The following is a 15,330-nucleotide window of genomic DNA, read 5'->3' as shown; positions in this document are numbered from 1 at the left end:
AAATTAAAAATGAACCTTAAAATTCTCTAATATTTCTTTTCTCTTTCTGTTAAGTTGCTATAGCCCAAGGTGGAGCAATCCAGATTTCTAACCCAGGATCTGATGGTGTTCAGGGACTGCAGGCATTAACAATGACAAATTCAGGAGCTCCTCCACCAGGTGCTACACTTGTACAGTATGCAGCACAGTCAGCTGATGGCACACAGCAGTTCTTTGTCCCAGGCAGCCAGGTTGTTGTTCAAGGTATATTTTATTAATCTACTACATTTAGAATACCTATGGATCACACCATTTAGTGGTAATTTTATAGTTTTCTGAAATACACAGGAGGTAGATAGGGGGCGGAGGGGAATACTTAACAAGGCTTGAAGAAGGCATATCTTAGTTTATTAAACAAGTTAAATTATACGATTATCATTTTTTAGCAGGTTTTATTGGCTCTGAAGAAAGGTTAAATTCAGAGTAGCATGATGGGAAAAGGGAGTTGGAAATATGAATGAATTTTTTATTTAAGTAAATGTCCTACATTTGAGGGTTATAAATGTTATACATAATATATTTTTGCCTAGTTTATGAAGATTTAAGTATGCAATCTGTGATGCACTGAAGTTGGGTCTTTCCCCAGCTGTGACACTCAAGTCTAATTTGTAGACATCTCATGTCAAAACAATTGCTGATTTTGCTTTTTCTTTCAACTGTTCTTAGTATATTTGAATTCTGAGGTCCCCAATCTACCTCTTCTGGAAGCTGATTATAGTGAAATAAAGCAGTTGGGATGAAGCCCTAAGCTTTTAGGGGAACCTTAAGCTTTTAAGATTTCAACTAAATTTGAGTTATACATTATTTTAATTTCATTCAGTTGTGCTTATAATAACTACAATATGTTTAATGCATCTTTCAAAATTCTGCATTTTTAATTTAATTCTATGTCTCTTGGTCTGTTTGCTTAGGACTTATGATACAGCACTGATTTTAAGGGGAGTAATACCAGTTCTTTTAGTTTGAAAGTCTTTCAAGTATGGAAAAAAGCAAATTATAATTGATGAGTTTCTTGTTAATTAGCTTTACTCCTAGGTATTTTGGGGGTTAATGTGGACTGTAATCGAAGTGTATGAAGAACTGAAGAGGTGGCATTTATGGAGTATAAAAAATATTCATAGTACTTACCCTGCATTTTAATGTTTTCTTTTAAATGTATATTAAAGCCACCCATTACAGATGCTCCTCTGCTTACGATGGGATTACATCCCGATAAACCCATCATGAGGAGAAAATATAGTAAGTCAAGAATGCGTTTAATACACCTACTCTACTGATATTATAGCTTAGCCTAGCCTACCTTAAATGTGCACAGGACACTTACATTAGCCTACAGTTGGGCAAAATCATGTCACACAATGAATACACTGTAGAGTATCAGTTGTTTACCTTCGTGATGGTGTGCTTGACTGGGGAGCTGGGGCTCGCTGCCACTGCCCAGCATCACAAGAGAGTATCGTGCCTCGTAATGCTAGCCCCAGAAAAGATCACAATTTGAAGTACGGTTTCTATTGAATGCAAGTAGCTTTCCCACATTGTAAAGTCAAAACATTGTAAGTTGAACCATCACAGATTGGGGGCTGTCTATATTTCCCTGATACTCAGGAACCCTATATGTCTAAATGAATAACATAAATAATGTCTTCTAATTTTTTAATATAAAAAATTCACCACAAACTTGATATTTTCAACACATGAGAGTTTTTAATTGTTTCATGTTTTGCATAGATAATACATAAGTTTTGTGCTTTTGGGGTTAATTTAAAAACTTTTTCTTCCATATGTTAAAAATATGTTTTCTACATAAATTCTATTAGTTTCATAGTTTTACATTTCACATTTAGGTCCTTAATTCACCTGAGGTCCACCTCTGTATATAGTATTAGGCAGGAATCGGTTTTCATTTTTTCTCCACGTATAGAGCCAGTTTTCCCTTCCTGATGGTTTTTGTCCTTTCCCCAATAATTTTTGGGGCAGTCTTAATTATACAGCAGGTTCTCATGTATACTTGGATTTGTTTCAGAATTCTCTATTCTGTACTGCTGGTCTCTTTTTCCATAACAAACCACACTGGTTTGATCTCACAGAACAAGTTCCTCTTTTTTTTTTTAAATGCTGATTTAGCTTTTGTGAACCATTATTCTTTCATATGCATTTGGAATAAGTTTGAGTTTCTAAATAGTAATAATAACAATATAAAACCAATGATGAGATTGCATTTAATTTATAGATTTAGGGAGAACTGAAGTCTTTATTTTTTTATTGTGATATAATTGACATATAAGATTGTATTAGTTTCAAGTGTACAACATAATAATTTGACATTTATCTAAGTCACAATAAATGACCACCACAATTGGTCCAATTAACATCCATTCCCACACATACTTATAAATTTGTCTTGTGATGAGAACTTTGAAAATCTATTCTCCTAGCAACTTTGAAATATACAACATAGTATTATTAACTATAGTCACCATGCTGTACATTACATCCCCAGGACTTATTTTATAACTGTAAGTTTGTACCTTTTGACCATCTTCACCCATTTCCCCCATCCCCTACTCCCAATCTCTGCCAACCCTAATCTGTTCTCTGTACCTGTGAGTTTGTTTTTAAGATTCTGCATATAAGTGAGATCATTTGGAATTTGTCTTTTTCTGTCTGACTTATTTCACTTAGTATAATGGCCTCAAGATCCATCCATGTTGTCATTAATGGTAAGATTTCCTTTTATTTTTTTAAGCTGAGCCATCCTTTTATTTTATAGATGAATAATATTCCATTGTATTTATGTACCATAATTTCTTTATCCATTCATCCATCAATGGACAATTAGGCTGTTTCCGTATCTTGGCTATTGTAAGTAATGGCTGCAGTGAACATGTAGGCGCAGATATCTTTTTAAGTTTTTATCAGTACCCAGAAATGGAATTGCTGGGTCATATGGTAGTTCTATTTTTAATTTTTTGAGGAACCTCCGTACTGTTTTCTATAGTGGCTGCACTAACAGTGTACAAGGATTAGGGAGAACTGACATCTTTCTAATTTTAAATTGACCTATTCCAAAGCATAGAATGTCTTATTTATCCAGAACTTACTTTAACTTCTATTAACATTTTGCGATTTTCTCCATAGGGTCTTTCATATCCTTTGTTCAGTTATTTCCTAAATGCTTCATGGTTTTTGTTGCTATTTCGATACCTTTCTATTACATTTTCTAGTTGTTGCTTGTGTAGAGAAATATTAATTGGTTTCTTTAAAAGTTTACCTTTTATCTATTAACCTTGCTAAACTATATATATTTACTTCTAATAATATGCTGATTCTCTGTGAATCTATCTGTAATGCTATGTGAATGTTAACATCAAATGCAAATCAGATGTTTTGTTCTTCCCATCTTTATTCCTCTTATTTTCTTTTTCTCCTTGTCTCTTCTTTTTCTTTCCTTTTCTTCCTCCTTTTTAAAATAATGATGGCTTGGAGTCCTAGCTCTGTGTTAAGCATAGCAGTCCAGTGGGCGTTCTTGTATTACTATCCACCTTCCACCCTGTCATCCCATTGAAAGGTCACAGTGATTTCTTTAAGTATTAGTGTGTTTCTCAGGATTGCATCCTGGGCCTTCTTCCATCTGACTTGGGTGCTTTCCCTGGATGACCTCACCCTGCCCATGACTTCAGTTCACTGTGACTATGCCCCTGACTCCAACTGGCTACTTAGATATCCCTCACATATCTTGGACCCCTTAAATCCAAAACCCCATGTCCATTTTCCCCACTGCAGTTCCCCTTTGGTTTACCCTATTTCAGTAAGGGATATTGTCCATTCTGTTGCTTCAGTCCAGAAACCTGGGTGTCATGCCTTACTGTGCCCCCTTCTCCATCCATTCTTCCTCCTACCTAAATCCCAGGTCTCTTCACTCCTCTCCACCCTCACTGTCATAATCCCAGTTCTGGCTGCTCTCCCCTCCGACCTGGATTCTCTGTGTGTCTGCCGGTGCCTGGCCTGAAGCTGGGAGCTGTGGAGCAGTGTCCTGATTCTTCTAATCCTGCCAGAGGCAACAGCTCCCTTCTTGGCCAGGATTTTTGGGGAATTGTTCCTGAAAGTTCAGCTAGGCTCTCTTTCTTCATCCCTCCCAATGATTCTGGGAACTGACATTTTTGAAAAACAAAAGTCTCTGCCTCTAACATTTCCCTTTTTCCATTATTACTCTCGAGTCTGCTGTTCAAACCGGTATTTCTAAAATTCACATCTCATCATGTCAACCTCCTGCTCAAAACCCTTCATAGAATGCCTATTACTTGTTAACGTCAAAATCCTTAACATGGCCCGAATCTCTGCTTAATCTAGGCCTTGCTTCCTTTACTAACCTCCTCCCTCTCAACTTCTGTCTGCTGCTGGGTGTCTTTCATTTCCTGTGCTCTGTCCTGCCCTCTCTCCTCTCCCCGGCCTTCCCACATAGCCATTTGCCCTGACAGGAACACGGTCCCCAATCATATGCATTGTTCAGGTTTCACCTTGGATAGCACTGCCCCAGGAAGCCTCCTGTGACCTCCACATCTGACCTAGGTCACCTCCTGTGAGTTCCCACTGTGCCTTCTCAGGGTACGTATCACCGTTTTGTGACTCTCGGTGTCCTGCCTAGATGGTAACTTGTTTGGACCGGGATCCGTAGTCCCTAGTGTAGTCTCTGGCATATGATAAATGTTCAGTAACCATGTACTGAATGAAAGTGAAATACTCTTTCTCTGTGAAAATTTTATTCTGTGGCTGATTAACTGAGTTTATCTGGTAAAGGGAATTTATTAAAACTTTACTAATAGCAGTAGTCAACCAGCCAACCTCCTTCTTTCCTTTCCCTCCTCTACCCTTTTTTTATTTTTTATTTTTTTTTAGCTGAGCCATCCTGCTCAGCTCGGGCCGGGAATCAAACCGGCTACCCTGTTGCTCAGAGCTCACACTCTTGAGCAAGCTCTTAACCAACTGAGCCACTTGGCCGGCCCCCTCTACCCTTTTTTTAATGCTCACATGTATTGAGCATGTGAGTGCCAATTTAAAGAAATATTGATAATAAAATCAATTTGAACTTTCTAAAATTTGAAATAACTGACTAGTTCTCTTAGATCCAGACCTTTAGGTGTGGCTGGGATGAAAGAGTCTTTCATGTAGTCTGTGATGGACCGATGACTAGGGTGATCCCCAGACTTTCTTACTCATTAGCACGATGTCTTCAGTTCATGTGCTCTGGAGAATTTCTAGAAACAGATACTCCCTGATGTTTCACTTCCTAAGCATCTGAGTGTAAAGTCATCCCTGCCTTTACTAGAAGGTGCCTTTCATCGACCTAAGGTTGGCTTGAGTTCTACTCATACATGGGGCTGGGCTTTGTACAACCCACTCATAAAGGTCAAAGGTTTAAGTGACATGTTACTTTTGTGCAGTAGAAATGCAAATTGTTTTCCCCCAGACTATGGTCTGCTATGCAGTCTGTACTGCTGAACATGTGCCATTATGTTGTCTGACCTTGCAGTTGTTAAACTTCTCACAGTGATCTAGCTTTCCATGGCTGGACCTTCATTAAGTGATCCAAATAAAATTGGACATATTTTTTTAAATTTATAAATAGTAATTGTGATTTATTTATGAATATTTAAAAATCACAAAATTCTTTTCAAGGAATTTTAATTTAGTAAAAATAATGTATTAGGCTGAGCCACATGAAATTGCTGTTTTTGTGGGCTAAAAACGTCAAGTATCAGCAAGTTCATGTGGTTCAATCTAATATTTATGGAAGAGTGCTATATAAAACTTTATGCTACATTTGGCACAGTGAATTTTTAAAATTGCAGTATTTACTCCCTTTAAATGAAATTAGCAAATTCTGCCACCTTAGGAATAGCTGGATTTTATGGTATGGCAAATAGAAATGTGTTAAGTGAGCACAGGTGGCCAGGTATTTCTTATTTGGTGAGTTTAGAAGTGTCTATGATAGCATCTGTCTGGGCTGATTATCAGTTCTTTATTTTTTAAGTCTCCAAGTATTTTTTTCTCCCCAGAGCTAATGAAAAATCTGTAGGGCTTATACCCACTTTGTTACCTAGAAACCTTGGACAGAACAATAGTAAAAGTTAGCCCCACAAGAAACAAGCAGGTAACTTTTAATGCAAATAAGATTTTTTTTTCTTGCCAGCATCTGTCTTAAAAGATTTTCATTAAAAAATGAAAAACAGGAGCATTCGATAGTTTATTACAGGAAGGGTTTTTTTATAGGGCTTTGGTTTCAGTGAGCTGGTCTGTGACAAAGCAAATTGATGGCAGTGATAGGCTAGTGATGTCATTGTGATGTCAGTACTGCCACTTATCATAACTGCACATGCTTGCTGGTTGGAACATTTTATGTTGACCTGTGAGAGGGGAAACAAGGCAGTTTTTTATGCAGAAGCCCATCATGGCTGTAACTGGAGATGAAACAGGTAAGAACTTTAAAGAGGGATTTAAATTCTGCAAAATTATTTTTGAAGTTTAGAAAAATTACGGACCTCTGAGTATTTCACAAAGTATTTTCTAGTAACTGAGGAGTAATATTTTTTTATATACATATTCAGCACGCTTTGTTAAGGCATCTTAGTGTAATTGCTTCTTGCTCTATTACATTACTTACTGAATCAAAGCAGTAATTGATTTTCTCTCTCCCCCTCCCTTTTCCTCCTTCTCCCTCTCTCCTCCCTCTCTTCTCCCCCCTCCCCTGCTCTACTAAAATTAGCTGTTACTTCATCTGCAACCTGTTGCATATCCAGCGCAGCTACAAGTTAAACATACCATTCAAGTTGTAAAAAACAAATTAAGCTTCCGATTTTATCGCTGTATATAAATGTAGCTCCAAAGCAGACCAGCGTGTTGGGACGTTTGTATGCCCACTTTGTTTCTTCGCTTGTGTCTAAAATGGTCTGTTCCTCTCTAATGGAGTTCAAAGGGCTGACGTCATTGCATTTCCTGGAATCGTGGTTCGGCAGGGAAGTGGAAAAGTTAAACTCCAAGCGGGCTGCACATTGACGTCAGCCCCAAGTCAGTCTATGATTGAGTCAGATCCTTTCCGCTTTGTCAAAGCGCTGCTGACAGCTTGAGATTCGATAACTAGCTCCCGGGTTGCCTCTGTAGCCAAGATCGCTCTTGGACTGAGTTGTAGCTTGACTTGTAAGCCTCACTTTAACGTTTCTCTGCAGGTAAGTATCTGCTTTAGGAGGCTGGTACCGCATGTGTGGGCAGATCCCCAGAGCCCGCGTGGGTACGCTGCGCCCATCTGAGGCGCGCACGTGCGGGGAGAGGTGGGCTCAGGGGTCCCGGCGCCCTCACCCGGGTAGTTCTGCTACTCACAGCGCCCTCTAGTGCGCAGTCAGGGAAGCGCTTGTCTGAAAATCGACCCCCAGCCGCATTATTTAAACCTGTAATGTGTAATTCTTTGTTTTCTTAGTTACAGGTGATAGTTTTAACTTAGTCGCGAATGCCCCTTATGTGGTTGCAACTTTGTTTATTGGTTGGTGTCTTATTTCTAACCCAGTACTGATTTGCAGTTGAATTCATGAAGAATGGATGATTGTAAACAACTTGCCCACAATTTACCTCTTCAGAGTTAGTGGGTCTCAGCCTTTTTCCTAGATAGGAACATTTTATTATCTTGAGCAAGTAACACCTGTATTAAATTGTTTTTAAAATTGCCTTGAGCTATTGTTTTTCTCAAAGAAGTTTTTGTGAAGGTTTAGTGGCGATATAGATTGTAGAAGCTCTCAAATGACTAATTTAATATAAGATATAGATGGACTTAAATAATCTCGAATACTGCATGTCAAATGATTCTTAGAACCAAAAGGCATTTTTGTGCATATACAGAGGGTGCCAAAAAAATGCACACACATTTTAAGAAAGGAAAAAACTGTATTAAAATTTTAATACTCAGTATATACCAATAACAAAAGATGAATGCAAGTCGACTTCTGCAATTACAAGAAATGCTCAAAGTGATTACCATCAGCATAATTTTAATACAGTTTTTTCCTTTCTTAAAATGTGTATACATTATTTTGGCCCCCTCTGTATTTTCTAAAAATATTAGTTGGTTTATATTTCACTAAGCCTTAATTTCAATTTGCCATTTGACTTGTCGAAGCATGAGAGAATTGTAACGAAGAAATAAATTGATTTGAAAATACTCAATATATTTAAAGGTGAATGTTTAAGGTAAAATTTTGCATAAATTTTTTAACCATTGCTTGTAAATGAATATTTTTATATATTTATGTTTACAGAATGAAAATACCATCCTTGAAGAGATTTTTTTTCACAGTTTTGCCCATAATACTTATACATGATTTACGCTTTTCGATTAAAAGTTTTCTAAATGCTGAAACTTAAAAATGTCAAACTTTTTTGCAAGACCTCATTGTGCCTTTGGAAATCATTATTTTAGGAAATCTGATCAGTTCTCACAAAATCAATTCTACTTGAAAATGAAAAATATTTTATTTCCTTTTCTTTTTTTTTTGAGGTGTGTTGATATAGATCATTGACTTGAATATTTTTTTTACGATGACCCATGTTTTTACCTCATGATGTAGTAGACCTGTGTGTGTGCACCCTACATTTATATAAAACCAGTTTCAAAAATAATGCTTATTCTTTCTATATGTAATGTACTCATATTTCCTATTTCTTTTTTTAAAATGCTGTTCTTGACCCATGAAATTGATTTTATAACCCACCAATGGTCCACAACTTATAGTTTGAAAAACTGATCTAGACCCAAAACAGGCTTCTAACAATAATGAATGGCCTGGAAAATGTTTTAGAAGCATTTACTTATAGGATCATGGAATTGAATGTGAAAAAGTGAATATTTATAGTTTATAGAATTATAGTATTGATTCTGTTAGATATAGTTTAAATTTTTATTAGAAATAATTTTTGGCTTTATCCATAAGTTAATGGTTAGGAGTCTAACTCTGTACCTTTTAGTCTCTGAGTCTAAAAAACTCTAGTAAGTTGTATTCAGCCTGGGTATCTGAATTGTTCAAAACAAATATTCCAACTTATTCAGATTTGGAAAATAATACCTTAGTTAATATTTGATGTGTGAGAATAAGGATACATTTCACCCTTGTGAAAGGAGGCTAGGAAAAGCGTTTTGTTGGAAATATTCACATAAAAGAATAGTTTGGATCAGGTGTAATAGCTTTTTGAAGTTGGTGGCAAAGCAAATTATAATGTTGAAGTAAAAATATGGGAGTCATTTATCCACCTTAAGTTTTTCAATAAAATTCCAAATCTATATGAACTTGCCATTATGCTATTTTCCCACTACTTTTAAAAAAAATTTAATGAAATATAATTTGGGATAATTGTTGCACTTTGCTCAATTTTATTTGCCTATATGAATATATTGCCTAATAAAATACTTTGCATTTATGTAAACTTTAAAATAAAAAAATTACTTAATGTTACAAATAAGCATAAATATAAATGTGGTAAGTGCCATCAAAGAAACTATCAGATCATGAGAGCCTCACAGGATGCAGGTAATACAGGTTAAAGGATCAGGGTAGGCTTTGCTGAGGAAACTACATTTTAATACCCACAAGGACAGGATTTTCCACGCATTCTCCCTGATGCACTCAAGGCAGATATTATTACATTCATTTTGCATATAACAATATGGATCACGGTGGGTAAATGACTCTTCCAAGCTTACAAAGCTAGCGAGAGGTGCTCCATTTTGGCTCTTCATACCCTTACCTCATTCTGTTCACACCATATTATATTGCTTCTCAAAATTCACCTGACATTGAAGCTAATGCTAATGTTTGATGGGTTACAATAACATACTACACACACTGCTTATAAAACATACAAAATGAAGTTAACATCATTGTAAATAGTCAAAATGGATTTTTTTCTAGAGTATTATTACTATCATAGGACAATAGAACTTATGTTTAGTATTACATAGAACTTTAATTTCAATATTCATAATTTCTCTTTTTACAGACTTTTTACTCTTAAGATTTCTACTTAATAAGTGGCTCAGAAGGTCCCTTTTGTAAAAGTAACTTAAAGTAAAAACTATTTGATCACTTAATTCTGTGTGTTATAGTAGTTGTAACAAATTTGAAATATTCAGTACTTAAATAGTCATATTTATGTAGGATTTAATTTTCCTGGGAAAAGTGGAGCAATGGAAGAGGGAAAGTTTTTGGCAGATACAAGCCTGATTTGGGCATTAAGAGCACGGGTGCTGCGGTAGGGAGGGAGAGACCCAAAACACAAAAGTGAAGGTCTCAGCAGCTCCCTGGAGCTCCTCCCTGCTTCTAAGTATGACTGCTGAGTTATTTCTGTCGCTTATTACTTAGGTGTATGACATGAAGTGAAATGACATGAAGATAGGCGCTCCATATATAAAAGTGTTCAGATAATGTATTCAGTACTATAGCACTCTAAATAAATAAATACTAAATAAATAAGTAAACAAGCAAACTAGCAAATAAAAGCACCATTTGGGAGTGTTGATAAACTTTCACTTTGGATACTAGCAACATTGGCATTTGTCTGGGTTTCTTCTTTCTTTGTTAGGAAAAAACAAACACTTTTTTGAGTTGTGGGGTTTTTGCGTTTTTCTTATTACTAGTCTGATCAGATTGTATCATTTGGTGGTTTGTGATTCTCCTCCTTCCCGGTTGTATTTTAAATGATTATATACATTGAAAAGGATGTTTTATAATGTTATCTTTTAGTAATTTATTCTCTAAAGGGGTATAATAAAATATAGTATAAATTTTAAAAGTTTTTTTAATAGGCATATTTTTAAACAAAATAAGGAATAAGAGCCATACATTTCAATCATTCTATTACTCAGTTTTGTTAGAAGGAAAACTCCAGGGGAAAATATATTTATGGATGTTATATGCCTTTTCACTAATATACAGTATAAGCATAATTTGGAACATTGTCTTTCAGAACTTAAGCAAGGGAAGAGGAAGGGAACTAACATTTGCTGAATGCCTACCATATGCCAGGCACTGTGCTAGACACTTTGACATATATTACAGGGTTTGTTGTGAGTATTAAATGAGATAATGTATCCCCATTTTACAGATGAGGAAATTGAACTTGCCCCAAGTCACATGGCTGGTAAGTGGCAGAGCTGGACTAGAACCCAGACTCCAAATTCCATGCTTTTTCTGCTGTAACATGTTTAAAGCTTGCAAGAGAGGTATGAAGTTAATTAGCAGAATTAAGAGTTCTAGGAATTTTCTTTTCCCATGAAATACTTGATACCAAACCTAAAACATTTTTTTATATCAAGAGTTAGATCGTTGGAAACACTATCATTAGAACCCCTCTGCTTCTAAAATGCCACGTTAGATGACCGGTATCTAAGGGAAGATTTAGGAAATGATGCCCTGGATAAAGAAAGACCAGTTTGGGGCCAGCCGAGTGGTGTGTTGGTTAAGAGCTGGCTTGGGACACCAGAGGGCCCCGGTTCGGATTCCACATATGAGGACCAGTGATGCTGCCCTCTACAGCTAAGATGCTGAACAACAGCTCAACCTGGGCTGGGCTGCTCCTGGGCTGGGCTGCTATGAGTCACCGGCAATGGGGTAGGCTGCAGCCTCTGCTGCATTGGGTTGCCATGGACTACTGTGTGTAGCCAGCAGCCAGCATGAGCAGCCAGCATCCGCTGTGAGCGGCTGTCCAGAAGCCGGTGACTGATCTGCCTCGCCCGGGAAGAGCGTAATGATGGTGCCAACTTGGGCCAATGAAGCAATGTCCTTGACAACTAGACTGAAGAACAAAAAGGACAGCAACTTATCTGTTCCCCTTCCCCTAATTCCCCAATAAAAATCTTTAAAAGAAAGACCAGTTTGAATAGATGGATAGCATCTTTTAGGGCTTTCCATGTCTTAGTGTTAAAGATTTAGCTATAATAGTAGCTAATAATAGTCTTACAATAATAAGATTGCTTATTTAAAACATTCCAGATGGGCTTGTGCAAAACCCTGAGAAGTTCAATATTTACTTCATAGTGCTCAAATAAACTCACCAAGCACCCATTATATGCCAAATACTGTGCTAGATTCTAGGGGTACCAAGGTAAAATAGACACCCTGACTTGTCTAAAGAGTTTGCTGCCTTAGAATAAAATTAGTGTATCTTTTTTATTAGTACATTTCTTCAGTCGTGAGTTTAAAGCCCCCACTCATGACCCATTTATTTTCAGAAATAATTTATATAATGAAATTCTAGAATAAAAAATAACTTGGGCACCTTTAGTATTGGGTTGTCGGAAAAGTCATGACGTATTTTTTCTGTGTTTTTCGTTGCAAAAATGCGTCATGACTTTTTCGACAACCCAATAGTTAAATGGAACAGGAATTAGCCTTTATAACAGTACAGGGATAAGAACATGCCATCAAAATGAAGGGTGGTTCTTTGAACTGTGATCCTAGGTATCTAATGCTTTAAATTACCACCAAATTCATAATATTAGAAACTGAAGCTAACTTTTATATAAAAACTTTTTTATAACTTGTTTCAAAAACAAAACTTTGACATTTGGATTTCCTTAAAACAAAAGCTTTTCTTTGCCCATATCTTTTTAATGTATTTACTAATAAGATCATATTTTGATATGTGGAATTTATTGATATTTATTCAGTGACCATTAGAAGGGTACCATCATATAGATTCTTTGGGCTATTACAGAAATTTATACTGATTCCCGCTAATTTACATCAATTCATACTTCTGGCTTGAACTAATAGTGAGCTACAATCTGATTTTTGTTGAAGATAAAATGAACATATAGCATGCCTGAAAAATAATAAAATCCAGTTTGTTAGCTAACATTCGAGAGCTAATACATCCAAATATATCACCCCTTACAACTTATTGTCTTAAAGTGATATTTTTTCTGAGCTGTTGCTTAGAATGTTCTAGGAGTGCTTCTTTTGGAATTGCCATTATCCTTCATGGTGCCAAATCTGGTCCTTGGAGGGTGGCTTCAGCTTTTGGAAACAGGCAAAAACTTAGAACCATTTCTGGTTCTAACACCAATGAGTGAACTTTCTTTTTCATCTGTGAAATATTCCTGTCTTTGTTTCTTTTTTAAAAAATGGATCCTCTTAAACTAACTTTTGTATGCCCTAAACATCCTGCTCTAACTTTGAGTACAGAAAAAAAAGCAGATGTATACAAAACTAGAGAGTATTTTGAACCCTTCTGGACCTTTCTATTTTATTGCACTAATTTATGAGCAGTGTTTGGCAAGAACAACCCTATACCAGGCCTGCATCTATGCTGCCTGCAAATGTCAGCATGATGACACGGAAACTTCTCCTTCGTCACTGGCTATTGTTCCAGTTTTAGAAAGCCTGTGTAGCACCCAGCTGCTCCATTGTTTCAACCTTTATTATACCATAACCTTCTTCCCTGAATGTGGGTAAAGAAAAGAGAGGATTATTAATTCTATGCTCCATTCCATCTCCTCTGACAATATAATTAAAATAGTTTTTAAAAAGTCTTTATTAACAGTTTAGAACCGACTTTAAAATTCTTTCTAAATATTTCAAAGCTATACAGTTTCCTATGACATATAACGAGACATCTGTGTACACAGTATTTTAAATAGTCACAAAAACAAATTTAAGAGTTCCCCAAGTTTATTAATAGAGATTTTGTTGGTGATCATTATATTTACCACAGTTACTACTTATCACCATAGTTTCTTAAATTATGGAAGGCAGAAGTAGTACAATCTTATAAATGCTATTTTTATTAATCTTGTAAAGACCTTTAAGTGACTTTGCCCCAAAGCCATATTTTTATTTTATTCTTTCACCTAATTCTTGAACCTGGGGTGGGGAGTGGAAACCTGTCATTTACCCAAAAAGAAACATATAAATCAATTTTTGATTAACCTTTTAAACTGCTTGGCTAGTTTCAGTGGTAATATTCCATTTACGTGAAAAAAGTCTTTGTCCCCCTTTTGAGTAAAATTTCGGTTCTTACTTAATGGGTATAATACATTTTAATGAAATATAGAAACAATGTGTTTCATATTTTGATTGGCATTTGGTTCAGACCAATTTTTATAGGATTTAATAACTTAAAATCATTTTCTTGCAGTTTTGAGAGAGCATGTATTTTGTAATATGTCATCAGAATATCAAGTTGAATCTGGACCATACTTTCTCAAAGTTGAAACGTTGGTGATAGAAACATGTTTCATCACTTAAATCCACCTATCTTTCCTAGGAAGCTATTTATTGCAGTAGATATACACATTTTTGAATATAAATTAGGACCCTCTGAGGACTTTTAGTATTCAATTTGTATACTAAATAGCTATTAAATCTCATTTAACTATGATATACTATAATTAGAAAATATTTTTAATGAAAATTTAGGAATGTATTATTATCCCAAGAAACCTAAAATAGACAAAAATTATTTCCCAAAGAAACCAGTTTTAAGTGAACTTTTCTGTTTTGTTTTTTATTTTTTGCTTTTAAATAAAAATACAGTGAGCTGATATTTTCTGTCCAGTACCTCAGTCATCTTCAGGTATAGAACTTGCACTTAAAGACATTAGGTGACTGTTACAGGTATGATATAGGGTATAGGAAAATCTGTTTAACTGGATAGAGATGTTCTGCGTAATTAAAATTTTTGCAGTGGTCTGCTAGAGCCAGCTCCCACTGATTTGCTACAGCCGATTTTTAAATTTGTAGGATTTTTGTGAACTGTTCATTAAAATAACTATTAAAAAATTTAAATATATTTAACAAATTACATTTTAAATAATGTTAATAAATGCTCAAACTCATCATTTCTAACTATCTATACTCTTGAGGTTGTTTACATCAATTTTATCTGTATGGTGTGTATGTCTTCTCAGCTCCACATTCAGTGAGGTCCCACTGGTAGCTTGAAATTGGCCACGGTGAAAGTATTTACATCGTGGGAATCGACAGATGCTCCAGCTCCGGGTTTTTTGCCCCAGAGAGCTGGTGGTTAAACATTCATCAGCACACCACCCATTTTAGGCTCAGTGAACTCTCAGTTGAAGAGCTTCTCTACTTTAGCCTTTGATAAAGACCTGTCTAAAATGCATTAGGGCAATTTTTTACCTTGAATGTGTAGAGCATGCTGAATATCATTGTTCCAAGTGCTTGAAGAAGATCTTTTGACCTAAGATTTCCATAATGCTCAGAATAATCATCTAAAACATTAGTAAGATCA

The 15,330-nt window shown here is 35.8% G+C and overlaps 1 protein-coding gene across 32 annotated transcripts in view; it reads left to right on the top strand.

Moving 5' to 3' along the window:
- The window catches only part of CREM (cAMP responsive element modulator), a 67,633-nt gene that overhangs the window by 46,326 nt on the left and 5,977 nt on the right, over positions 1 to 15,330 (top strand). For 12 of the 32 annotated variants that reach the window (XM_019652622.1, XM_019652627.1, XM_019652621.1 and 9 more), the window contains 2 exons: positions 55 to 243; positions 11,182 to 11,217. The exons of 6 other annotated variants lie outside the window; for them this stretch is intronic. In XM_019652622.1, coding sequence (XP_019508167.1) covers positions 55 to 243; positions 11,182 to 11,217 — 225 coding nt within the window. Of the gene's footprint in view, positions 1 to 54; positions 244 to 6,380; positions 6,513 to 6,960; positions 7,263 to 11,181; positions 11,218 to 15,330 lie in introns of those variants that run through there. 14 more of the 32 variants (XM_019652625.1, XM_019652636.1, XM_019652628.1 and 11 more) reach the window with 7 other exon arrangements.

This window comes from Hipposideros armiger, unplaced genomic scaffold (genome assembly GCF_001890085.2).
Source record: "Hipposideros armiger isolate ML-2016 unplaced genomic scaffold, ASM189008v1 scaffold_183, whole genome shotgun sequence".
Taxonomy (NCBI): Eukaryota; Metazoa; Chordata; class Mammalia; order Chiroptera; family Hipposideridae; genus Hipposideros; species Hipposideros armiger.
The sequence above is the reverse complement of the archived record's forward strand: the minus strand, read 5'-3'. Positions and strand labels throughout refer to the sequence as shown.